The sequence below is a fragment of the Pseudopodoces humilis genome, chromosome 11 (genome assembly GCF_049639895.1).
Source record: "Pseudopodoces humilis isolate 2021_Gansu_Grassland_sample_001 chromosome 11, ASM4963989v1, whole genome shotgun sequence".
Taxonomy (NCBI): domain Eukaryota; kingdom Metazoa; phylum Chordata; class Aves; order Passeriformes; family Paridae; genus Pseudopodoces; species Pseudopodoces humilis.
Genome location: NC_142210.1, coordinates 2,510,848 through 2,536,892, shown reverse-complemented (window position 1 = coordinate 2,536,892; position 26,045 = coordinate 2,510,848). Strand labels below are relative to the sequence as shown.

General features: G+C 43.6%; 2 protein-coding genes and 1 long non-coding RNA gene across 4 annotated transcripts; 1 reads left to right on the top strand and 2 right to left on the bottom strand.

Annotated features, from left to right (window-relative positions):
* Positions 1-2,293: 2,293 nt before the first annotated feature.
* Positions 2,294-4,159, bottom strand: COPS9 (COP9 signalosome subunit 9). The gene is made up of 3 exons (XM_014258359.2): positions 4,056-4,159; positions 3,913-3,985; positions 2,294-2,593 (listed from the first exon to the last, which is right to left on the bottom strand). Exons 1-3 carry the CDS (start codon positions 4,116-4,118, stop codon positions 2,556-2,558), a joined length of 174 nt encoding a protein of 57 aa, XP_014113834.1. The 5' UTR covers positions 4,119-4,159; the 3' UTR covers positions 2,294-2,555.
* A 1,817-nt stretch (positions 4,160-5,976) lies between these two features.
* Positions 5,977-16,823, bottom strand: OTOS (otospiralin). 2 transcript variants are annotated; one of them, XM_088061181.1, is made up of 5 exons: positions 16,639-16,823; positions 10,992-11,704; positions 9,107-9,197; positions 8,733-8,759; positions 5,977-6,617 (listed from the first exon to the last, which is right to left on the bottom strand). In XM_088061181.1, exons 2-5 carry the CDS (start codon positions 11,046-11,048, stop codon positions 6,433-6,435), a joined length of 360 nt encoding a protein of 119 aa, XP_087917307.1. In that variant the 5' UTR covers positions 11,049-11,704; positions 16,639-16,823; the 3' UTR covers positions 5,977-6,432. The 2 variants fall into 2 exon arrangements, with proteins under 2 accessions (XP_087917307.1, XP_005529705.2); XM_005529648.2 differs by lacking the exons at positions 10,992-11,704; positions 16,639-16,823 and adding an exon at positions 9,497-9,520.
* Positions 16,824-16,998: 175 nt separating this feature from the next.
* LOC148183495 (uncharacterized) lies at positions 16,999-25,844 on the top strand. The gene is made up of 2 exons (XR_015773511.1): positions 16,999-17,152; positions 25,414-25,844. It is a non-coding gene; the product is annotated as an uncharacterized LOC148183495 (long non-coding RNA).
* Positions 25,845-26,045: the final 201 nt, after the last annotated feature.

The window sequence follows — 26,045 nt, the reverse complement described above, 5'->3', positions numbered from 1 at the left end:
GCCCTTTACATCAATTTTTATTAGAGATTTTGACATCTTGTGATTATTTCCTGACAACAGGCTGATTGCCCAAAGACTAATTAGACCAAAAGCCTTGACAAATGGGAACACAGAAACAATGTGAAGTTGAAGGGCATTTTGTTCTTCATCTAACACCGTTCCAGAAGGGACCCAAACAAATCACAGCTCCTGATGGAAGTTTAACACCCTGACAGCCCTCTTTGGAGAGATGATGTGATACACAGCCTCAGTCTCACTGTGCAGGAGGGATCTTCATACTGCAGACAGCTCCGAGGTGCAGGTTTGGTAATATCCCAACTCTGAATGTTCCTTTCGTTTCATTCCAGCCCAGGAGACCCACACAGGTATGTGACTGAAGGGCAAGCTGAGTTAGCAGGACAGCAGCTGGGAACACCCAAGAACCCCCAGTACCCCCAGTGGGTACCCCAGCCAGAGCAGCATTTCCTGCACACCCAGGCACTTCATGAGATTCCACAGCTTCCTTCACAAGGACTTTGATTAACTCAAATACTTCTAAACACTGCACAGATGAAGTTCCCTCCGGACAGACACACACACCACACCTCCCACGTGTCAGCAGTACTATTAATGCTACTTTTCTACATGTAACTCTGTTTCTGGAAACCTTCACAAAAAGGTGTGTTAGCTCTACCTTGAGTGGATAGTTATATCCTACCAGGATGAAAACTGCTGGACCCAGGAGCATCATTTGCCCTCTACCCAATTACACAGCGAGAATTCCATGTTTTGATTAGGCGAGATGAAAACCAGAACCTCTCACTGTTAGCACCTTCAAACCAATGTCCACCGAGGTTTTAGACATCTCTAAAGGAGAGAACACAAATCCATACTGAAGAGCAACTGTTCAAGGTGAGTTTGTATCACACAATATATTCCTGCTGCTGTAATAAAACTTAAAGCTCAAGTTTCTTACAACTTAAGGGAGCAAATGAAAAACAAAGAAGTGTCTACTAAACATTGACAACGATGTATTCCAAAACAAACCATACTGAGGAATCAGCAAAAGTAGATAAAAGAGCAGAGGAGGAGAGTTGCTTCTTGAGTTTTATTTCATCTTTTGCACCTGCTCAAAATGCTGCCTCTATTTCCTGGAAGCAACTAATTTCTCAGAACAGTTTGGAGAAAGCACAGCACCAAGGCTAGATAAAGTCCAAACCCATTTGCCAGCACTCCAATTGTTTTATGTTGGTCCCAATGAGGAAAACTGGAAACCCCAGGCTCTCAGCAGAACAACACTGAAAGGGAAAGGACACTGCCTGAGCAAGGCTCTTCCTCCAGGGACACAGCACAATGTCAGGCACCAAGCAGGGTAAATGTCACTGCATGATTAAACACAGGCTGGTCAGAAATACACAGCAACACAATCAAAACACACCTAAATCCTGCTGGGTTTATTGTGCTTACAGTTTTAAACTCACTGGTTGGAACACTTACTGTTAGATTTAAGATTTCCTCTTTTTAAGGCAAACCAAAGAAATAAAAATGTGACAGAAGTATGAAAGGGTTTCACTGCAGGTAAAATTTAAGTGAAGTGTTTAAAGAAAGATCAGTCACAGTATTAAGTCTGTGATCAATTTATGGAATACAGATTGCGTTTGAGATTACACAGGATTACACTCTTGACTCTGAAAAAAGATACTAAAAACTCACCTGTTCCTTTTATTCTGAGATTCAGTTTGGTCACTGAAGGGTAAGAATGAAACATTTTTATGTTCTGAAAACCTTATGTCAAAATCTGAACTAGTATTTCAACAGCCTGATTCACATACACTGTACCTTGTGAGCACAAATAAGTGCATTAGCTTCTGCAGAAACATAGGATAATTTTAGGTTTATTTTTCTATCAAATACAATTTCAATAATGAAATCATATTTTTAAATCCAAGCATTCCCATAATCTGGAGTCCAAATATTTCTCTCCTTAACATATCAAGGTGAAATAACTTTTTCTGTGTTCCTTAAATTGAAAGTTAAATACTGATGGTAGCTGTCTTGAAACAAAAGACAACCCACACTCTTCTCAGTGTGGCCAACAAATGAGCTGGACTATTCAGAACAAGCAACCATCTGATCCCAAGACAATCCTTTATTGTGGGATGAACAAAACTTTTCTAGGCAGCATGTGCCCTACTGGGTATCTTTAATGTAATATCCAAAAGCAACAGTGAATTAAATATTTAATACCAAAATAATCACTCTAAGGGAGCTCAGAAGACAGCAATTTCTGCTTTCAAAGTATAAGCCAGAGAGATGCGTGTTTCTGCAGTATTTTATTCAATAAGCACATCAGCAAATAAAATTTCCAGGAAAAACTACAGACAGCTTCCTAGAAATAACAGTGCACAGTTCCCTCCTTAGTTATCTTTAATCACCTTTAATATTCCCCAAGCAGTTTATACAGGTTTTTTTCCCCCCCTCTGTGATTTTCCCATTTTGATTCATTTAATAAATAATGGACTGCACAGGAGATCCTAGAGAAAAATCCACATCTCAGCACTGCTGGACAACCAAGTTCACTGGATGTCATCGTCATCAAAGAGATCTTCAAAATCTAGTTAGGAAAACAAGACAAAAATTAACCTCAGAAGTTTCAATGTTACAAGTACACATTCAAGTATAGTACTTTGTTCTTTGGATTAAGGACAGAAATAAAGGTGAATTCAGTGATTGAGAGTAACTACACCATCAATTATTAGAAATGTAGCATCAGGGAGATGATTTTGCAGATTAACGAATTGGGATTTGTGTTAAAAACCCCTTCCTCAAAAAACATTTAATTGCTTTAAAGGTGCCAATAACATTTCTGTCTCAGAACACATCTCCCAATAGCAAAATGGTTCTACACACCTTGGGAATTACTCCTAACTACTCAGCTTTATATCTTCCTTGTATACTGAACATAAACTGATCATCTAACTGAACACAAGTCTTTATTGTTACAGAAGGCCATTTTCAACTACTGTACAATGAACTGAGGACAAATCCTCATTTAGAAGAGCCCTAAACGATCAATGGAATACAATATCACAGTGTGATGGCAGAAATATATGGAAATAGCTACTCCTGAATATGCTGGCTTCAACAGATAGCTGAGTGTCCCCCCACAACTGCTGGAGTAGAACTGCCTTTTACTCCTGTATTTTAAGTCTTGAGCAAAATGAGAAACGTACTTTATTTTGGAATTAACACTACCACAGCAAGCAGATTTAGTAACATCTAAAACTCACTGTTGCAACGTCTAAATGCATTTCTTCAGAAGCATAAAAACCCCTTTAGCAACCAAGTGCAGCACTGTGCTGTGTATTATACCCCTAAAGGCATGATATGTATCTCCTCTCTCTCAAAGCAGCTGTAAATATCTTCGTACAGCCTGAGAGAATTGGGATTGTTCAGCCTGGAAAAGAGAAGCTTCAGGGTGGCCCAAGTGTAGCCTTTTAGTACCCGAGGGAGCCCACAAGGAAGACTGAGAGACTATTTACAAAGAGCCTGGAGTGGCAGCACATGGGGGAATGGCTTCAAATTGACAGAATGTGGCTTTAGGTACTTGAAAAAAACTCTTCCCTGGGAGGGGTGGTGAGGCACTGGAATTGTCCAGAGAAGCCCACATTTTCACACGTACTTTTAACTGTTTAACATAAGCTATTTGTTACGTGAACAGCCCAAGGTATTTTCCCCTGTAGCGGTTAACACGCTCTGACTCCCGGGAGAGGAAAACCCCGCATTTTACCGCTTCCACCTGCATCACTTGGCACTGAAGCGCTCTCACACCGTTCCCCAGAGATGAGGTTAGCGACAAGTTTAGCGACCAAAGGCAGAGAGAGAAGGCAGGCGAGGCGTGCTGAGCTAACCCCGGAGCACGGCGGTCCTTACCGTTGAAGAAGTCAGCGTGCACGGCTTTCTCGTTGGCGGCCAGGTCCATCAGCAGCCCCGTGCTTCCCCCTGCCTGCGAAAGCAGCCTCTGAGCGCCTCCGCGCCGTGCCACCGCAGCCCCGCCACCGGGGCACCCGCCTCACCTCATCCAGGTCCACGTAAGGGCCGGCTCCCTCAGGGAACATCTCGTCCACCGCCGGCTTCATGGCGGCCGCTCCGCGCCGCCACTTCCGCCGCCGGAGCGGAGCGGAACCGCGGGGCCGGGGCGGAGCGGAGCGGAGCCGCAGGGCCGGAGCAGAGCCGCGGGGCCGGAGCGGAGCCGAGCCGAGCCGCAGGGCCGGAGCGGAGCCGCGGGGCCGGAGCGGAGCGGAGCCGCAGGGCCGGAGCGGAGCCGCGGGGCCGGAGCCGAGCCGCGGGGCCAGGGGGAAGCGGAGCGGAGCCGCCCCCCGCGGGCCGCGCCGGCGCCATCTTGTCACCCTCAGCCCCCTCAGGCCTCGCTGAGGGGACATTCCCCTGGCGTCTCTCAGGTTTTTGGAGGACGCAGCCTCCTTTTTATCCTAAAATAAAAAGGATATCCCTTCCGAAGAGGGACTGCGGTTGTACTGGCGGCCCTTGCCGCCCCCAAACTGGGTGCACTGGTTCAATAATTCCTGTGCACTCCTCTACACAGAGAGCTGGCTCCCGAGACGAAGCTGAGAGCATCAGCTGTAAAAACAAACAAAACAAAGCTTCCAAAGCCGTGCAGCAGAATGGAGGAGTTTATTGTGTCACACAGAAGCATCAATTGTAAAAAAGGGATTAATTTTGTCAGGAAAATTAATCTACAAACACCAGAGGTTTATGTCCAAAAAAGGAGGCAGAGGAGTCCTTTTACTTTTTTGGAATAAAGGGAGAGGCAATGGGGCATTCCCCTGGGGTCTCTCAAATTTTTGGAGGGCACAGCCTCCTTTTTATCCCAATTTCCCGGCTCCATGTCCTCCTCTCTTTCCCCATTGCCTGAGTGTTATAAATGCATATCGTATTATTGGCTTTTCGCAAATACTATAATGAATGTTTTATGTATAAGATCAGAAAATTTTGTTGTATTAACATAGTTTCCTTTATTTCTGTTACTGATGAAACCTAGAAATAGTGGTATAATACATATATGTTAGGCTATAACATGATATTAAAGCACAAACTACTTTTTTGTTTATATAATCAAGAGACTAAAAAAGAAAATAGTCAGAGACCCCCCTGCATCCTAAGATTATCTTGTTCAGATGAAGACAAGCAATCCTCCAAGCCCTCCAAAGGAAAAATTTATGGCACCCGTTATCGAAGGACATAAAACCTACTGGTCCCAAGAAGATTAATCTATTGAGAAAGTGCGGGGCAAGGAAGAACTAAACAGAAGAACACCAAAAGTCCCAAGAAGAATGTCTGAGTATGTATGAGAATTTATGGATATGTAGTAGGGTTCTGTTTTTAAGGGACAATCCTTTGTTAGTAAGGTGTGCTCTCTTGGCTGGATGCAGAGACACCCGGCCCTATCTGTATACTTTATTGTTATCCCCTAATTGTCTTTTTATTAAATTTTACACTCTATAAAAATATGTGAACCCTGTTTTTCACATGAGGTACTTGAGAGGTACAGACTTCCTGGAACACCTGATGCCTAAGATTCCCCTCTAATCTATAACCCTCCCTCTTAATTCTTAATTCTTGTGGAATTTTATGGTGTTTCCCCGGTGTCCCTTTCACTCGATCAATGGAATCCACCCCATTGTTTCTGTTATCTCTCAGTGATAGTTTCATCTTACCAGCAGACCCACAGGTTGTTTGGAAAGACAACCCCATAATTCCTCTCATTTTGAAGCCTGAAGTGCTGCATGTGGCTGCAGTGGCACCTTCAGTGCAGGTGTGTTTGCTGGCAGTCAGGTTTGTTCACTCAAACAACAATGGGAAAGATTCCACTGATGGATGAAATGGAAAAAAAAAAAAGATATTTGCCTTTACAAACAAACTGTAGGATTGCTGATAAATGAAATTGGATATTGAAAGATGGAAGAGATAATGGGGAAACAGCATAAATTCCTAAGAATTAAAAATTAAGAGGGAGGGTTGTACATGAGAGGGGAATCTTAGATATCAGGTGTTATGGGAAGCCTGTACTTCTCAAGTACCTCAGCCAATGGGGAGAGAGGGACACGGAGCCGGGAAATTGGGATAAAAAGGAGGCTTCGTCCTCCAAAAATCTGAGATACCCCAGGGGAATGCCCCATGGCCTTTCCCTTTATTTGAATAAAGTAAAAGGACTCCTCTGTCTCCTTTTTGGACGTAAACCTCTGGTGTTTGTGGATTAATTTTCCTGATACACCTGTGCAAGAAATGGTAATAAAGAGACTCATTGAAGCCATAAAATGCTGCACATGACCGTGGTATCACAGAGCAGCTGAAGGCAGCCCAGGGGTGTTCTCTGGCAGACAGGTGCTCACCCAAACACCTGGGCAGCAGCTCTGGCAAAGCTGGCCGAGACACTCAGCGCTCCTGGTCACGCACGTGGTAGCCAAGGTGGCTCCCAAAAGGGAACTGGGCAAAGAAGGCTCTGGCCATGTCATTGATCCTGCTGTAGGCTCCCAAGGTCCGGAAATATTCCACGTAGGACCAGAAGTCATTGGATGAGAAGGGCCAGTATGGCAAGGCTGCGTCTTGCTGGTAGAGATCTAAAAAAAATCCAACCAAAATTAAATATTGCAGTTAATATTGCAGATATAATATGAAACACTTTTGTTGAGAAGTTGAGCTTGGAGCCACCACCATGGTTTGGGGTTGTCAGTTCCCTCTGGGTGCTGGTGTGCTCCTCTGGCAGGAGAGAGGAAGGAGAGCCATTGATCCCTCTCCATGACCCACTCTGCAGGAAATGGATCCAGTATTCCCTGCTCCAGATGCACCAGGAGTGCCAGACTGGGACAAGATGGGGAGCAGGAATGAAGGGACACATACACATTTACACCAATTCAAGAATTCACCAGGCTGGTTTAATTTCTAGAAGGCTGAGGGTTATTTCAAAGCAAGGAGCGATTGCAATCAAAAGCCTTTTTTCCTCATTCCAATAATTTACTTTGCCTGATATAAAAATATAAGGAATAAGGCACCACCTTCTATGGCATGCCCCTGCAGCTGACTACACTGCCCACAGAACTCCCAGGGACTGGGGCCATACTTCCCTGGTATTGCCTGGAACTGCAGAGTTGTGCCCCTTCTCAAAGGACTGTAGAAAACAAGCTGAGGGATGGAGAGGAAAGGCTTTGCCACTCAGGAGACAGCTGCTACATTTGGGGTTGCTCTAGCAGTATCAGAATGTGCTACAATCATTGAAACAAGATTTACAGTTCAGCAGGAAAACAAAAACCGGTTCTGAAAATGCAGGAGCTGACCACCCTTGGGCCCAAATGTGGGCAAACAGAGAAGCATATATAAAATGTAAACAGCAGCTGATACCACAGCCACAAATGTCTTTCTGTGCAGCAAAGCTAACACAGTATTTTATTTTGATTTGAAGCACATTTAGATGAATGAAAGTCTTTCAACTCAGCTTGGGGCCAGGGTCTTTAGTAGGAATTAAGAGCCTTCAACAATCCTGTAGTCAGACTTTAATTTTACAGAGTAAAGTTTGCAACGTGCAGGCACAGATGGCACATAAAAAACCCAAATGAACCAGCCAAGTGCTGTCTGCAGAGGAGAACTTATTGTTTATACCACCTGACCTCAGATTCACTTTGCAGACTGCTGCTTGGCCCAGTGTGAAAGAGAACAATAATTGCTGGTAATGAGAGCAACAGGACACTGCCTGAACAGGGTTCTAATTCTAGATTGATGCAGGCTCTCCTGACTGCCACAAAAGTTGCCATAAAAATATTTGATGTACAGAAGCACAGATGATGTATTAAAAATATTTTAGAGATTATATATTAAAAAGATTTATTTCTAAAGAAACAGAATGGAACGTGGGGGCGGGGGGGAAAGGTTTGAATTTTAAGTAATCATATTAGACCTCATTGTGTATTTGTCCTGTTCATATCTGTTATAATACTCTGCATATTTGTGCACTGGAGATGCTGTTGGCTGTCCTCTGGTTAACTGAGATGTACACCAGCAATGGCAGTACTTGGTTATTGCAGATACTTCTCTGCAACTTTGTTTTCAGACAGAATTCTGTCTGAAAAGGCAAAAAGAAGTTAAACAATAGAATCATCAGTAAGCCAGTTTAAACATCATTAGGGTGTTGAGGTTTTTTTTAATCAACAGCAAACACTAATCCAATGGACTAATCACACAAAGTGATGAGAACCACAGGGTAGCTGTGCTAAGGGGTTTATTCCAACATTTCTCTAATTGGATTCGTGGCAATTTGTAAATTTTAAGCTTTTTGTCATGAAAGTCAGTATCTGTTACCTAAAAGCAGATACACATACAGCATTATTGTTCAGGACAGGCAAAATTCTCAGATGTCCTACACATTTGTAAATCTGGTGCTTTCCAGTTAGGATTTTGTACAACAGAATTAGTGACTTGACTGTAATCCCTTTTCATTTTAAGACTGGAAATTAGCTCCATTATTATACATTAATATGTCACCACCTTTTAATAAATTATAAAGAAATTTTTTTTAATTCACTATTCTTTTTCCACCAGAACTAATTGAAAGCTTTTCCATAGTCCACTAAGGTTAATAAGCATTCCCGACAAAGTCACTGCTGGGCATCAAATCTGGGAGTTACAAATTAGTCTCCTAATAATTAGTGACACAAAGGAAATAAAAACACATTAGGAATTACCATCTCCATCCTGGATGGATCGGGCATCTGTAAATAAAGAGGAAACACATCAGTACCAGCTTCTGCACAGAAAGACTTTCTGTTAACCAAACATTTTCCATTTATAACTAGAAGCTCACAAGTTCTTTAATGCCCACATAGGACCCTCTGTGTAGCCAAAAGATTTTTGTTTCTTGAACAGCAGAGTGAGGAATTCCCTGTTTGCAATCAGTCACTGCTACAAACCAACTTAGTGTGGCTGTTAGTCAGAACTCACAGCCTGAACAGCTGGGATTAATATATCAGCAACACTAAAAAGAAGATACTGTATTTGTAACAAAATATTTCTGGCCACTTGAAAAAATAAACAAGAATAACTTCAGTAGTAATCTTACCTGTTAGCATGATCATCAGCGTACAGAAGAAAAACAAGCCAGTAAATGTCATCTTGTCTTCAAGAAAGTGCTTGTGTTTCCAAAAAGTGATCTGTACAATTGAAGATTATTACAAGAGTTTAATAATTTTGCAAACTCTATTCTTGTTTTAACAGAAGAATACATTCCAAAATAGATTCTAGTTAATAATTTAGGCATAACAAAATCCAATAACATTGCTTAGAGTTTCTAAAGTTCAACATAGCGTATTAAAAGACCATCAGTCCTGAAATGTGTATTGATATTTTGGTTTTAGATGGCATAAATCCAAAAGGTACCTCTGAACTCGCATAAAATCAAGTGTCTTTGGAAATGTTTGATTTTTTTGGCTAATTTTACTTTGGAAATTACCTCTTTTCTTTTCTTCTTCTTGCAGCTCTGAGTCAGCTACAAAACTCTAAAAGGACTTTTATTGCTATAAAATAGCAGTGATTTGTAAGGAAGGGTGGGAGGGAAACGTCACCGAGTTACTACACCAATCTGATTTTGTCTTCTTCAGGTATTTTAACTGCTCACATTTGCATTATATTTCAGCACTGCCCGTGGAAGAGACAATGGACAGTTTCTGAGAGGAACTCAGAATCAACTTTGGCAATAACACTTGTTTTTGTAAGATAAAAGGAAAAAAATCCAGAAGCAAATTCAGTGATTATTACAGTTGCTGCCCTCCTGGTTTTCTTTCTGGCCCTTTAGACAAATAGATTTTCAAAAACGTTAGCTGAGCAAACTGCTGAAAGGATATTGAGCTCTCTCTCCATCTCAGTCACAAATCCTAAAAATACTTGACAGTGATTTACATTCTTACATAGGATCCTTAAAATCTAGACTTTAAAATGTCAGGCATGGAGTGCCCACTAAGATGAATTAGTTACAGCAAGTAAAGAGGGAGGTCCCTGAGGACCGCAGCCATGCTGATGGTGCAGGTGCCTTCAGAGGGTCGATGAGGTGCATTGAAATGCATTTTCACATTGTACCTATTTCCTGGAAAGATTCCTCTCCCACACCAAGCAGGTGCTTTGGGTTTGCTGTATGGATCCAGCAATTTGAGAAGCCTGAAGAGGAGACACAGTTTGGAGAATATTCAGTTGGCTCATACATCTTGATTGATTTTCATCCAGCACAAAACCCCTGATAGCAGCAGCTGTGGTCAGGGACTAAGGTATAGCAGAAAGTGTTCGTGACTCACAGGAGGACTGGGGATTTCCTTGCTTCTGGAAGATGTGGCACTTCAGGCCATCTTGCCAAACCTCCAGCTATTTCCAGATGGCTCCTCTCTTGCGAGGAGCTACTGAGATGCCAGTGCAGAGCTCACTGTGCACGTTCATGCTGTGATATCTGACTGTACAGATGCTGATCTGAGCTGCATTCTCTTGCTGGGCATTTTCAGTTGATCTACAAAATCATTTCTCTGTGTCAGTTCCAGACACCTGCATATCCCAGCTGCATGCGTGGGTCCTGACATCGGTGTCTTTGCTGTACCACATCCACCCATCTGCCACAGGAGCACAGGGGAAATCTATGCACTCACAAAGCTCTGGAGCAGAGAGAGCCAGGTGAGTGGCCTTGCAGGAGGACCCAGCTTGGCTGGAGTTTGTTCCTATCTACACACAGAGTTAGATAGTTTTGCCAAGAATTAATTCAAGATGTTCTGAGTAAGGGAAAAAGGGTGCTTTGTAGCACACTAGGCTGTGCCAAGTCTTGTGGAGGCTGAAAAGAAAAATATTATGAAAGCAGAACCCATTCCATCTTTGAAAGGCTTTAATCCTCCTGCTAAATATAGATTTCCTAGGCCTGTAGGAAGGCTCCCTCCATGAGTCACCCTCTTGCAGCACCTCAGCCGACTCACCTGGGTTGCAGCAGCTGTGGGTGGGAAAAGGCACTTCCTTGGAGTCCTGTGCTGCATCCATGTACCTGGGCCCACCAGCACTGCCTACAGAGCCAAGCTTTCCCTTTCACTGCCTAGTCTGCATATCCTGCTCCAATAAAAAAAACAGAAGCACTGAGATGAGCTGATACACACACAAAACAGTCATCAGCTGTAATTAAGTAATTGTCATAAAGCTACTTTTGTGCACATCCATCAGTAGCTTTTTGTTTTGGCAGTTGATAAATCAGGTGTAGTTCCAAGTGGGAGGTGAGAGAACATGTTTTGGATGATGACAAAGGAGAATAATGATGCTCCAGATGCAGCTACATCCTGCTGCTCTCCTCTTGAGATATTAACAGTGTTGTAGGGGGATGACAAAGTCCCAGACATTATCAGATTCAGGGTCAATCTGGTCACAACATGCTCTGCTACAGCCCTGGATGATCTTGGGAAGATTCCCACAGCTATTGGGCTGACACACACCTTTGCACTTATCTCCTTTACACCTCCTTATTCTCTCTTTTGAAGCTTGTAGTTACTTCCAGAGCCAGGAGGATCACTGATGTGATGTTGTGTGACAGTCTTCTAACGATTACATGCTTGCAATTTAATTCAAGTCAAAATTTTCCACTTGCCTAGTGCACATATTGGAGATGTGAATAAATTCTCAGGGTTTCCATGCTAAAGCAGACCTAGGAAATTATAAAAAGAGGATAAGACTTAGCATTGAAAACAACTTGCATCACAGGATGCACCCTCTTCTATCAACACTTGTGTTGCTGTACATGACTACTTGTCCCAGTTGGGTCTGTTTTAAACACAGCCTTGGAACAGAGAAAAAACTGATGAGTTCTCATCAGCCGCTTGAAGGACTGTGCCTGATGGGTTCAGTGTGCCAAGCAGTGCACAGTGTGCTCTCTGGCTGGTCCCAGAACACATGGTGCTCTGACTTGGAGCATTTATAACACCCTGCAAGCACATTCATTTCATCCCCCCTCCTTTTTTTCCCTTTTCTTTCTCTAGGAGTACTTTCCTTTTTCCAAGCTCAACACAGAGGGCAATTAAAATAACAGCACTGGATGTCCAGCACAAGTGTTGGCATGGATCACTTAGCAGAGCCCTTTGCTAATAGTTGCTGCCCTGCAGGCTTCTTCACTGCTGAGCAGTAATTGGAGATGCCATGGTGCCCGCAAAAGCAAATCTTGCTCAGCAGCAGCCACATTTCAGCAGACACTACAGCACTTAACAGGGCAGCTGCTTAATGAGTTCGGTGTCTTAATTTCTACTTACTCTAGAAAGAAATTTACTGTTCTCCTTTTTTCAGAACAGTCCATTAGCTCAAAAAGCTGTTATTCCTGCTGACAAGAAGTGCTCTGGGTTCTGTAATCCAAAGTTTGCATAAAGTTTTTTAGCTGAGGCCATTCACTCAGAAAAGCTTTGCTACACGATAGAAAGGGCTGCTGTTTTTTCCTACCCACCCATCCCAGGAGGATCCAATCAATATGTACTTTCTGTAGATGGCTCTCAAAGCCAGAAAATCCCACACAGAGCTGTGTCAGAGACAGAAATCAATCGGAGTACAGAGGACATTCCTTTGGGAATAGGGGAATGCAATTTGGGCAGCACAGGTGTTTGTGTGACTCAATGGGGAGCAGTCCTGGAGCTGCCAGCCTGCCTTCAGATGAGTCTCTTACTAACGGGCTGCTTTACCCAGAGCCAAGCCCTGTGGAGCACTTCATCTTTCCTTGTCGATTAACTTGAAACAAAGATAAAGGAATACATAAAAGCAAGTTTATGGATGCCTTTGTTTTCTCAATAGCTATGTTAGACTGGTATCACACACAAAAAAAAAAATCTATAATCCTCCAAGCACTGAAAAAAACCCTGTACATAGTTTCAAAAAGCCAGAATATTTCCTATTTAATCAATAGACTAAAGCAAATGCATGCAGAGCTCCATAGGAACTTATTTAAAAACTAAATAGGACTTACAGATGCATCTGAAGTGCTCTGCCCTTGAGCTGAGCAGACAAAATGTTCCCCATAGGGCTACAACACTTCTGTACATCAGAAACAACTAATGACAGTGATATATTGACCATCCTAAAAACAACAAACAACAAATGTTTGATTATTTCTTCCAGCAATTTGCTCAAATAATACAGGTCAAAAGGAGATTCCTGTGACTAGAATATGCTTTGCTCAGACACTTGTAAGGACATCACAGTACCAACAAGCTGAGTAACAAAGTGACCAGTAAATGTAAAAGGAGGTACCTGTGCAAATTTCTCCCACTTTCAAGGCGTGTGGTTTCTGATCATTCCCACTAAAACTAGATTTGGAGCTACCAAAGACAGTTCTGGTATAATGTTCTTTAATGCTTAGTCATAGGCAAAAAGACAAATCAAATAAGAAAACAAAACCCATAAAACATTATTTTGCCATTCTGCCAGTTAGTCCCATTTTGAATATTGCCTTCATTATTGGTCTCACATAACAGAAGGTCATGATTGAACAAGACCAGACAGAAAGAAGAGTGTGAGGGAAATCAGCAGGCAAGGATCAGCTAAAGCAGACTGGGACTCTTCAGGCCAGCAAAATGATGGCAAGACCTTGATTTCTACCAAGAGCTACCAAATTAGCCTGGCAATAGCTTATTCAAAACAAAAGGTGGGGAGATTTAATACAGTTAAGCTGTGGAATGTCTTACCATGATGTATTGTCAACTATACAGTGTTCTGGCTGCAGTGTCTGAGCCTGGCTGGAAGCAGAACTGCTCTGCACTTTTGCTCTGTCTCACTCCTCTGATACCCTCTGCTGCTGGGCCAGGTGAGCTCCCAGGCTGACCCTGTGCTTGATCTTACAGTCAGTTTTACTGAAATATGACATATTTCCAGTTCTTGTGAACAGACAGCTTTCCTGCCAGCAAGTGGTTTGATCATCCTGATAATCGTAGCCCCTGGAAGCAATTGAAGGGAGACATAGCAGATGGATTTGGATAGTTACAAAACCATTAACAGAATAACTGCAGTGTGATTAGAGATAGCCCAGTGAAAATGAACCACTTGCAGATGTACCAGAGCTAATTGTGAAGGTCAGAGTTACAAACCATAGAGTTAAGGAGCAGCTCTACACTTAAATCAATCACACTTAAGAACCAGCAAGTAAGTGCATCTGTTCACATTTATTTCAACTGATCATTTTAACCTCTAGCTTAAGAAAGGTTGTATTTGTACACAAATGAAGTGCCAGGGTTCACAGGTAGCAGGCAGTGCTGCATGCAGCAGCAGGAACTGAAAGCAAGGGAGGGGAACAATTATACTGGCACCAGGACTGGTGCAGCTTGGCTCCCAAGGAGCTGATCCTGCCAGGTATCCCAGTGCCACTCCCCACGAGCATCCTCAGCTCTCCCCCACTGTCCCTTTTCCCTCCCAGGGCAGCACTGCCAGCTCCAAGCACCAGGTTTGGCTTTCTCCAGGGTCCATGCAACGCTGCTGGCACAACACAGCAGGCTGGTGCTCCTGCCCACCAGTCAAGCAGATGTTCCTGAGCCAAAAAAGAACAGCTGCTGGCTGGCTTCTCCCCTCCTATCACCACTGACACCAACAAATTTTTTCTACTATCCATCTGCAAATTGTCACATGAATGACAGGAACCTCACTCCCAGCCAGCCACCAGAGCGGGTTAGGTTTTGCTAACATTTCAAACTGTTTTTGCTATAGGCAAAATGGAGCATTAGAGCCAACAAGTCCACTTGGTTTCTTGCATGTTGTTTCCTCAGGAGACACCGTTGGCAATGCCTGTCAGCCCCACAGAAGGTAGGTGGCAGTGAGAAGCACTGGCTTCCAAGAAATTCTGCTGCAGGGACAAAGAGGCAGCAGCTGTATTCTGGCAGCAGAGCATCCAGGACTTGTACTTGCCCTTCCTGCACCCACATCAGGCCTTAGCTCATCCAAGGCACCTTTTTGGATAAATTGTTCTGTTCTTTGCTTTAGCCTTATTCAGCTATTCAGCACAGCCACAGATGACTGAATTCAGGAGGGAATGTAATAAACTGGTCATAAACTGACAGGTTTATTCAAGAACCCTCAAGAGAGGATATATTTTTCCCGTTGCCATTAAGGTTAGATGTATCATAGTAATAACCTCCACCATTTTGAAATATACTCACAATTTTTTCAAATTGATTGAATGTTCCAGCTACACTTAAGCTATTAAGCCATCAGCAGCTGTTTATTGTTTTCATTTCACAGAGATGTTTCCTTAAATAAAAGTGCATTAAATATTTAATTACCAAAGTTAAGATTTCAGTAGGATAAAGAAGCTTCTTTATACCCAGGGCCTTTTCTCCTCTTTGATTCATATGCCAAGGCTACCTCAATATCACCGGTTCTACCTGTCCACAAGCAGCTCTGCCTTAGGGACAATAAAATTGATTAACCACATTGATGAAGAGATGAGCTTGATTACAAAAAATCCATCACAAATGTGAGCAAGTTGCCAGTATATTTGATACCGGCAATCAATGAGACCTGTTAGTAGCTGTATCACTGCAGCAGTTGCCAGACCAAAAGCCACACAGGCTTTGCTACAGGCAAGGTACGTTAGCAAACCCAAGCAACACCACAAGTGTGTCTGGAAAGAATTGTTCTGTTTATCCATTTTACAAAGTATTGCTGTTTTAAAGACTGTCAGGGTGAAGACAATCAGTGACCATGCCAAAAGGAAACAGCACTTACCTTGTGCCCTAGGTTTTCTGGGTAACAGTGATCAGTACTAACACTGCAGTTGGAGAGCAAACCCTGCACAACTCCAGGAGCTTGTAAATTGTGGTTACTCAGATTATTGCTTTATATACTGAAAGCAGAGATTAGACTTATAAATTACTGGCCTTAGCAAGCAACTTTACAGAGATTGTTTGAGGTTCTAGTTTGGACTGATATGCTAAACTCCAGTGCAGTTGAACAAGACTGAACCTATTAGATCAAGGCCAAATAAATTAATCTTTAGAACAGCATTGTAGACACTCAAATTCCTTGATGCACCCAGCTAAACACAGGGAAAGCAGTTCTTGCTGCAGCATTTATTGGTATGTAGTTTGTAATTTGATGATCACTGCCCATGTTTGACACATGATTTTGCAGTCGGTGCGCATCTGACCTTGTCTGGCAGCTCATACTATGACCTGCCTCACCGTCCAGTTTAATGCCATTTTTGTCACCATTACTGAAGTTTAGCCGTACGTGTGGGCAGGACAACCTTCCCAGGCTCCTGGCACGGAGCTCGCTTCATTCCCAGCACTGGCACGGAACGGGGCCAGCCGCGCTCTCTGCACTGCGGGCTCTGCCGGGGCTGGAGGCTCCGGCCCGGGGCTGCGGCTCCCTCTGCTGTCCCGGGATCCCCCTCGGACACCCGGGCTGTTCCCAGCACAGCCTGACAGCCTTTAACATGCCTGCAACTTGAATAAACCTGGGGTAAAACTTCAGCTGCAGCACGAGATAGATAAAAAGCAGGAGAAAAGGTGAAAACCACATTTCAGCAGATTACTTCTGTGACTGAAGGATATATCAGTTTGTTCCTATACAAAAAAGAACTAGGAGCACCTTGCATTCTCTATGCAGACTCACCTTTATAGCATCAAAGGTGGGAAAACAACCACTGCCACATTCCCAAATCTCCTTCTCCCCCCAGTTAGGCTGCACGAGTCCTTATAGGAAAGCTGTACTCATGCCATCCTGCTATGGATTAGGGTCTCAAATATACAAGCAGGAGCCATAAAACAGAAACACCCATAACTCTGGTAGAGCCAAAGAATAACACCCCCACAAAAGAGAGTCTAGGGTTTGTGGCTCTGGGCTGAGTTTAAATGTTTCCTGGCACCATGGGCAGGAGCGTGGGAGGAGGCTACAGGTGAAGCTGCTCCAGGCTTTTAGGGTATATTAGTGCCCTCAGGCCCCCAGCAATATGCTTGTCAGTTAAAGGGAAAACTGAATTTTTTGTAGGAAGGATAACAGGAGAGGAACAGTGCAGAGAGGAATTTGCCAATGTTGCTGGAAAAGTTCTGTAAAGCATTTCTTGGCAAACAGATTCAGCTCCTGCTATTGCTCATGTCTTCCTGTGTGACCCTGGAGAACAATGAAGGTACTTACAAGTTTATCAATATATTTAATCTACAGCCATGATCATATCTATTTTTAAACCCTTTAAAATGTGCTGAATTTTAAACTCACCTTGACTTGTGGCTTATAGTACTGGTGGGAGCTTAAGACAGGAATAATAACTAAATGGACTGCCTAGGGACTGAATCAAGGTGATTTCTCTTTGTTGTCCAAGCTTCTATGCCTGTGATCCCTCCTGTCACCTTCCCAAGGCAAATGTCTGTGAATTATATTAGAAGGCAAAGGGTACAAAGTGCTGCAGCTGCCAGGATGTGGTGGCTGGTCTCACTAGAGCTGGGCAGCACTTGGGACAATTGGCAGAAACTGGGCAGGCACTGTCAGGTGTTCTTGGGAGAGAAAGGCAGGAGTTTTTCCTTTAATGATTTATTCTTACCAGTGCCTTGATTTTCTTGGTCTGAGCAACATGTGCACAGTGGTGCATCCCAAACCTCCTTTCCCTTGAGCACTGTGTGTCTGTGCAAGGCAGCTGGTGCCCGAGTGCTCTGCTCCCCGTTTCCTTTAGGAGAGGAGTGAAGTGACTCCTGCATGAGCACATGCAAAGCACAGCTGTCGTGAAAGAGTGGTTCAGGTTGCTCAAAGAATCACTGACAAAGATATCAGCAAAATCAGGTTATTGTTAACATGAAAATGTGACAAAGTTTATTGACAAAGTTCACGCTGTTGCTTACTAGATGGTTAAAGCGCACAGAGAAAAGTTGGACTAAAACCTGAAATCAATCTATTTAAAATCAACAAAAAAGTATCTACCTGGAGGATAGGGATAAGAAAAGGGTAAGGATAAGAAAGAATAAGGGAGACCCTCCTGTTCAGTTACAATCTCAGGGTGAACACCCTTGCCAAACTTAGCCCTGGACTTCACCAACAATTCAGGCCTAAAGGTTTTAATAGCACTCACACTTAATAGTGCTTAATCGAGAGCTTAACTGAAACAATTTAACAAAATATTCTCATAGGACATAAAATAGCACAATAACTCACTTATAGGCCTAACTTACTTACGACTCTAAAGCACTCAAGAATCTAGCAGAGTTCATACTGGATAAAGCACATTCACCCTCACACAGACCTACAGAGCACGTACAAGGTAAACCTGTGAAAATTCCCTTGAGCTCAGCAAAGGACTCTCAGCAGATGTCTTGGCATCTTCTCAAGGTTGTGCCCCTGGGATTGGGGGTACTAGCCCAGGCTCTGTTGTTGTGCTGTGGAGATAGTCCTGCAGGAACAGCAGCATTGAGAGCTCTTGGTCTGAGAAGCTCCACTCAGAGAGAGGGTGCTGGTCTCAGCCTGATGCAGTCCAGGAGAGCCCAAAGGTCTCACTTTCCACCACTGCTTAGATGGCCATGAGACAGTGGGCTTTAATCACAGTAATTTTCCATCCTGGCTGCGATTTAGGTCGGCAAGTTTCTTTGAAAGTTTTCTAACAAAAATATTGTTCTACTTGGGTTGCTATTCAGCAAGAAAACAAAGTTTTCAAGGCTGTTAAAACCAGGAGCTCGTTAGTCAATACAAGTTCCTGAGTGTGGACAGAGTTTCTGATCAGCTCTGGAAGAGCTGAGCCCAAGTGCTGTTTGTCAAGGCCTAACAGGCATTTCTGAGACTGTAGTGCAGCCCAAGGAGGGGGTGGGATGCTGCAGAGCTACAGAACATTAAATACTGACAGCTAGGACATTTCATGGCTTAGGACAGGAGTGTGTGTAAAGTCAGTGACCCAGACAGGCTCACACAGCTCCCCTCTGGGCAGGGCTGCACCTGTGCATGGTGTCACCTGTACGTGGAGTCACCTGTACGTGGAGTCACCTGCCGTGGTGCCCTCTTTCCTAAAGAGGGTCTTTAGGAAAAATGGCAAAGGGATTTTGGGAACCTATTTCCAGCCATACTTAATTAACAGCGGCACCTGTCACATCTGCATTGGTTAGGCTTGTTTCCCCATTGCTAGCCCAAGGCCTGGGTTTCTCTGTAAACTGTGTGATTGTACATCCCTGCTGGTGTCTGCTCCTTTCACCACTTCCATCCTGTCCATTAGCAGGTGTGGAAAAAATTACCCTACACCACAAACTTCTCTTTTCTTGCATAACCAACTTGCTGTGTTACTTTCTGACTCCTGCTGAATAAGGTGCCAGAATACCCCTCACCCTTTGTGTAAAATGTCCCTGCTCATTATGCAGCTTTCCTTTTGCTTAGCCTAAGGGCAGAGACTTCGTTTTCCTCTCCAGTCCCCAGTGTCCTTCCTCCCCTCATTATCAAAAATTCATGTATGGGAGATAACAAAGTCTCATCACCTTCTCACTGCCTGAGCCAGCACAATTCCTAATCCCCCTCAAACTGCCAGGGAAGCCAGAGGCTGACACATGTAATCCACTCCTGACCTCACCAAAACACTTGCAGACATGATTAACCATCCTCACCACGCACACTTCCCTCCCCCAGCCCTCCTCTCAGTCACAACTGCTCCACAAACTGCTCCCACCCCTGTTCCTTTGCCAGCAGCTCATAAATGTGAGCCCACCCTCACATCAGCACTTTTTGCTTTGAGGCAGGCCCACCTCTCTTCCTTTTGCTTATTCTCACATGCTTTTTAATGCTTTTATCATCATTAGATATCCATTTTATCATCATTAGATGCCCATTTTCATCTGCGTGAAACATGAGTATCCAGCAGAGGTATATAATACCTCTGCTATAATACTATAATATATAATACAGACTGTAAATCCTTCAACATTAAGTATTTTTCACTCAGTGTGTGTATGTCTGTCAGATTGTTTGCATGGGCTTTTTCTTCTCAGCTGGAAGTGTCAGAGCCATTACTTTTGTATCAACTCCGATAATATTTTACATATTGCTTATTAAAAAAAAAAAAGGCAAATGCAGGTACACCACATTCTGGAGGCTCATGGGGTTACATTTTAAAGCTTACAGACATCTCCATATGTAAACTTTGGGTTCATTGATACTGCAGTGCCTTTCTTTTGAAGTCCTCAAGATTGTGTAGAGATAGAAAGGGCTCAGTGTCCATGGGCTGCCTCTGCCCTTGCTCCAGCACAGCCCTTATGCACGTGTTTATCTTTGAAGATAGGCAGAGAGACTTGCTGAAACCAGTGGGCAAGAAACATGGCTCAAAGTGCTCTGCTGGACTGGGGCCAGAGTCCAGAGTGTGTGAGGATGGAGCCAAAATTAACTCAGGCTCATTGCTGTGAGAGCTGCCTGAAACAGGGAAATACCCTTGTGTGGGAGATGCTGTTTGGAATTTTTTTGTCTAAGGGTAATGCAAATGTGTGAGTATGAGCTTTAAATAAAATAAAAGCATTTTTTTAAGCTTTGAAATAGAAATTATTTAAATGTGTTCCTTCCCATTACCTGCAGTCTTCTCATCATCCTTAACAAAAGATTAGAAACAATAGGAGTTGTTCTAATGGAGATAACAGGTGTAATGTAAAACCCTGGACCATCCTTTTTTGTTCTGAAGCCACAAAAGTAAGCTAAGATTTTGTCAACACATCATCCCTTTCAGGCCTTGTGTTTACATCAACTTAGAAGATGATTTATGGAAAATAAAGAGGACTAAAGACAGCCTTGCTGTGAGCAGGGGAGACCTTTCTGAGGGTACATGAATGTGTAAGGCTGGGGACAGCAAGGGGGAAATGCCCAGGCTCACAGACACAGGAGTGAGGTGGGCACAGCTGCCAGAACCAGCACACTGGGGACCCGAGAGTCTTCCCACTGCAGTGTGGCCATAAATCCTCATTAATTCTGCAAACAGCTCCAGAGTGGTCCAAAGCCAGGCAGAAAAGGTGTGGAGCACTCAGCTCTGGGTAACAAGGCAGGCAACAGCTATTCCTGACAAGGAAAGCATTGACACACATTGACATGCCTGATAGCCCAGGGATGGGACAGCGGGAGCTTTTAATTAAATACATGCTTCAATGTCTGCTGGATCATGGCTTCTGCCAGGATTTAGGGCACAACTTTAGATCTCCAATGTCTTCTCCCTGTGTGCCATCAGGTAAATTATCCAGATGATTGGTTTTAAGCCTTCCAATGACTCCATTCATTTCAGTTGGGTTGCTCCTGCCTGCCAACCCCTTGCCGTGCCAAGCTGCAGCTAGGGAGGCTGGTGAAGATGGCACTAAGAAGGAAAAAAGCAAAATCCAAATGAGACCCAAGAGAGCTGGGCTCTATTGGAGCTCTGTCACAGCTTTCCTGGGTAACCACAGGCAGTTCATGCTACTGCTGCTGGCATTCAATTTGCATCAGTGTATGTGCTGCAAGATGAGGAACACGGCAGAAGTCATAAATTGTTATTAATAATGCAAGGCAAGGACAGAGCCAGCAGGAGCCCAGAATGGGATTACTCCAGACCTCATTCTGATGTGGAGCTCTGTGCTAGCCTGCAGCAAGCACACAAGATTATTTTAAAGGTACTTTTGTTTTGTTTTGGGTCAAGGGTTGATGGTGTACTGAGAGGAGTTTCTCTCAAGTTCTGCAAGGGCAAGGGAAAGCAACCATGAATGTGATAAAAGGCCAGACAAGGACTAAGTCCCTTGCTGCCTTCAAACATAAATACATCCTTATAAAAATAAGACCATTTCCTTGTAACTGGAGCATGCAGGAAGTTTGTTTTTATAAGTAGAAAACAGAACTTGTTCTTAATGAGGAACACTTGTCAATGGCCAAACATCTTGTCAACAATGGTAACTCTTTCAAGTTCCTCTGTGCTTGTGACATCCCAAAAGAATTATCTTCTAAGAAATATGATCAAAAAGTCCATAAAACCCAAACAAGGAATTTACTGGACAAGATTCTAAGAGCAGGAAATAGGAAAAAAAAATAAAAAATGAAAGCACAGTTAAAAAAGAAACCCACCATAAATGCTACTGAGCCGTAGCAGCAAAAAGTGCTGTATTGGTGCTGACATCAGTTACTTAGGGAAGGCTGGGAAACCCTTCCCAACAGGAACACAGATGTCTTTTATTATCTGGTTGAGCTGTTGGGGAAGACTGAACACCCCAGTGACTGTTTTTGTCCTACTGATGATGATGTGACTAAATTTGGGAAATGTGCAAAACCAGTCTGAACGTGTGTCTAGTGTCAGGGGCAGAGAGGAACAGTCAGAGCTTCTGGGCAGGCTTAGGAGCTGTAGCTTTGCATCCTAGAAAGTTGCACACTGAAAGTTCAAAGTACAAGCAGCAACTCAAGGCAAAGAAGGGGCACAGGGCAGAGCCCCCGAGCTGTGCTGTCATCCCTTCAATCTTCGTCCCTTGAGAAATGATGCAGCTGTTTTGCTGTGCCACGCAGGTAGCCACATCTGTGGGGCACAGAACATTCACAGCTCTCTGGCTGTGTTAGTGAGGTAAATCACAGGGCTTTTGCTAAAACCTGGGACTTACGGGTGCAGGCCATAGACAGAAAGAAGAATGTTGGCATCACATGTGTGGGTGAAATTGGTAATGGGCAGGGTACTTTCAGAAATAATTTATATGATTGATTCTCAAGATTCAACATTGCTCTGCTATTCTCTTCAAAACTCCTTTGCAGACCTTAACTCTGTGTAAGACCTGCAGAAAAAGGCTAATCTCTAATTCCAAACAAGTGGCTGTGTAGAGGTCTCCAGTTTGCTGCCACTGTGTAACCAGCTACATTTGGGGACTGTGCACTCAGCATTTATCACCTTCCTATTTCTGTTGCTCCCTCCTATCTCATTCCCTGCAAGGAAGGACAGACAGAGGGCCTGTTTATACTGAAGCCAAAACATTTACCATGAACTTTGCCAAGTTATTATTACATTTAGTTATTATTTAGTTATTATTACATTTTGCCCACTGTATGGCTCCAGTGCTGAATTCTGTGTGTGTGCCACCTGGCTGGTGCTCCAAGGTTCACCTTTATCAACAGAAGCACCACCAGTGCCACAGCTGTTTGCTGAAGTAATTTAAATTAACTCCATAATGCATTCAGGGAGGGAAAAATAATACAGGTTGAAGGTTGCAGCAACTTGATTCAGTTCAGCTACAAAAATGACAGCCAGCCCCATCTGATTTGGAACTGTATGGAAAGTGCAGCTCTTTGTGTGTTACACTGAAACAGGCTCATTATTATTTCATGAGCTAGCTGGCCACAGTGTCACCATGGATAAACAAACATGGGAAAACCACTCTGACCTCTTCTGAGAATCTTATGCTGCAAACCATTTGTGAATGTAAATATTAAGTGTGGGAAAGCCTCAAAGTCTCTGACCCCTGTTTCCAAGATCTGGCATCTTGTGAGAATTGGTTACATAGTAAGAAATTTGAAACCTTGACAACTTGGCTTCAAAAATATTTTTTTAATATACATCATTTTCCTGTCACTGAGAGAAACAAGCCTCTTCTCCAAAGCACAGTTCAGAACAAAAAAGAACCTCTGTAACCATGGGGAATTGTGGACCAAAATGCTGCTTTAATTTAAATTAAAAAGTGTAATATTAAAATATAGAATAGGCATGTCTATCTTTAGTCATCTCTCTGGATTTAGGATACATTCCTGTCAAAGTATTTATGCAGAACTTAGGCTAATTTCTCTGATTTCACCTAAATTGCTGTGTTCTGCCCCACTTTCTTTAAAACTTTATGCTTCACTTTATTATTCAACTGCTTTGGGATGTAAAAAGTACATGTACCTGAATAAAAATCAAATGTTTTGGGGAGGAAGGGAGGAAGTGGCGGAAGGAAGGAAAGAAGGAAGGAAGGAAGGGAGGGAAAATTACATACTTCAAACTGGTGCATAGAACCATTTATGATTAGTAAGTCTTTGCAGAATTGAGACCACTGGAGGAGATGCCAGCTACCATGTGAATTATAGCCATAGTCCTCTCCAGCATCTGGATCTACTGTGCTCGGATGGGATGAGCTGGGGACAAAAGGGGCTGCTCTGCAGCAGCAAAATGCTGAACAGCTAGATCATGTTGAGAAAATGCTCAGGTATTGCCTATCACCTGTTCCCCTGCTCAGGGATATTTTGTAGATGACAATATCCAGGAGGAAAGTGAGCCCATACAGGAGCATAGCCATGCACATGCTTTTGTTTTTCAGTCAGTCTGTACCACTGGATACAAATGAGTGTCCAACAGCACAGGAAAGGGCAGGTAGGGCAGATGCTGTTTCATCTGGCTCCAATACTGTACAGTGTGTTATCTTAATTGTGTCATACACAGTGATCCATGGGGGCAGCATGGTTTAAATACAAACTGGAGGCATGAAGCTTGAGCTTCCTCTCACACATATTGGCTCCATGCTAGCATTGCTTCATCATTTTCAGTGCAAATTCACACTGGTTTAGATCAGCAGCAATGAGATCAGAGAACAATTATCTTCACCAGATGCATACAGTCCCCTTTCTCCTGGATGGATGGATGGATGGATGGATGGATGGATGGATGGATGGATGGATGGATGGATGTTAGGCAGCCAGCATTTTGACCTGAGCCTCTGAAAATTCCTGTTTCCTAAAGTGGAACATGGTGGCCAAGGCAGGTGCAGAGCTGAGAGCCAAAGCAGACACTTGGAGGGGTCCATTCCCCTTCAGGGAGGCAGATGTGGGGACAAATGGAATTAAACTTGCTGCTCCATGATGGCAAAGAAAGAGTCCTGCACAACAAAGCCCCTTGTGAGCTGCTGGCTGTGACCATCAGCCCCAGGAAAGAGCTGCATTTTCACCCTCTGCAAGATTTCACCTTGTGTTGCTGCAGACACCCTGTGGCTGCCAGGTACCCTCTGCTCTGAGGACACTTTTTAATGGTCACAGCCAGGCCCTTCTCTTCACCTGCCTTTCCAGAGTGTGGTGGGTGTCTAGAACATCCTTACTGGGCTCACCATGCCCAACATTTGCTCCCACTGAAGTCAAGCTGGTGGTGAAATATTTTCCACTTTCAGGCAAAAGGCTGGCTGTGAGCCACTTCCCTCTCTGGGAAATGGGGAATAGCAAGCAATCTGTTTGTTGGTATGGAGAGAAAATAGCCTTTGAAGCAGGAGCTGTGTTTGAAAGTCTTTCTGGCTGTAATTGGCACAACAGGGTCCAGGCCTTGGTTGTAATAATTCTCCCCAGTCAAATTGAGACAGAATAAATGCAATTAAATAATTAACTATGATTCTGACTCCATTGACACAGCAAGGAAACCGAGGTGCCCAACAGATTGTTTGAAACTTGTTAATTTTGCATAATCTCAAAGTGACACATTTTTCTGTACAGGTATCTCAGGAATACATATTTTTGCAAGAGCGTGGCTCAGCATTTCTGTCCCTGGCTATGTTAATCACAACCAACTGTATCTGAATAATAAAGCAAATCCCCCACAGGATAAAGCTGACAAATGAGAATTTGAATTTGGCTGACCTGGAAATATCTCAGTCACGGATTTCACAAGCTGCATTGTCGGAATAGGGCAGAGATAATTGTGGCTTGGACTAAAGGGCAAGAAGAACAAGCAACCATGAGACGGCGAGCATGAAAATAAACAGCCCTCTGTCACCAGAACAGCCCCACTGAGGGATGCTGATTTTGAACACGAGAAAGAAATCAGTCTGGGAGGACCCTGGTTGTGTATCAGTTCTCCTCATGACCCCAGAGCTGCTCTCTGGGAAGCCTCCTGCTCCCTGACCCCTCAGCCACCCCTAGCTGGGGCTGGATAAAACCCCAAGGGCAGCTCAAAATATCACAGAACCACTGGGCTGGAAGAGACCTTTAACATCATCCAGTCCAACCCAGCCCTAACACCTCAATAAACCCTGGCACCGAGTGCCACATCCAATCTGTTTTTAACACCTCCAGGGATGGTGACTCCACCACCTCCCCAGGCAGATGATTCCAGTACTTGATCAGCT

Coding starts and splice junctions, on each gene's coding strand:
- COPS9 (XM_014258359.2), bottom strand. CDS start 4,118: ATGAAGCCGGCGGTGGACGAGATGTTCCCTGAGGGAGCCGGCCCTTAC. Junction 3,986..4,055: donor CTTACGTGGACCTGGATGAG/GTGAGGCGGGTG, acceptor CTGCTTTCGCAG/GCAGGGGGAAGCACGGGGCT. Junction 2,594..3,912: donor GCACGCTGACTTCTTCAACG/GTAAGGACCGCC, acceptor TTTCCTAACTAG/ATTTTGAAGATCTCTTTGAT.
- OTOS (XM_088061181.1), bottom strand. CDS start 11,048: ATGCAGCACAGGACTCCAAGGAAGTGCCTTTTCCCACCCACAGCTGCT. Junction 8,760..9,106: donor GCTGATGATCATGCTAACAG/GTAAGATTACTA, acceptor CTTTATTTACAG/ATGCCCGATCCATCCAGGAT. Junction 6,618..8,732: donor ATCCATCCAGGATGGAGATG/GTAATTCCTAAT, acceptor GATTTTTTTTAG/ATCTCTACCAGCAAGACGCA.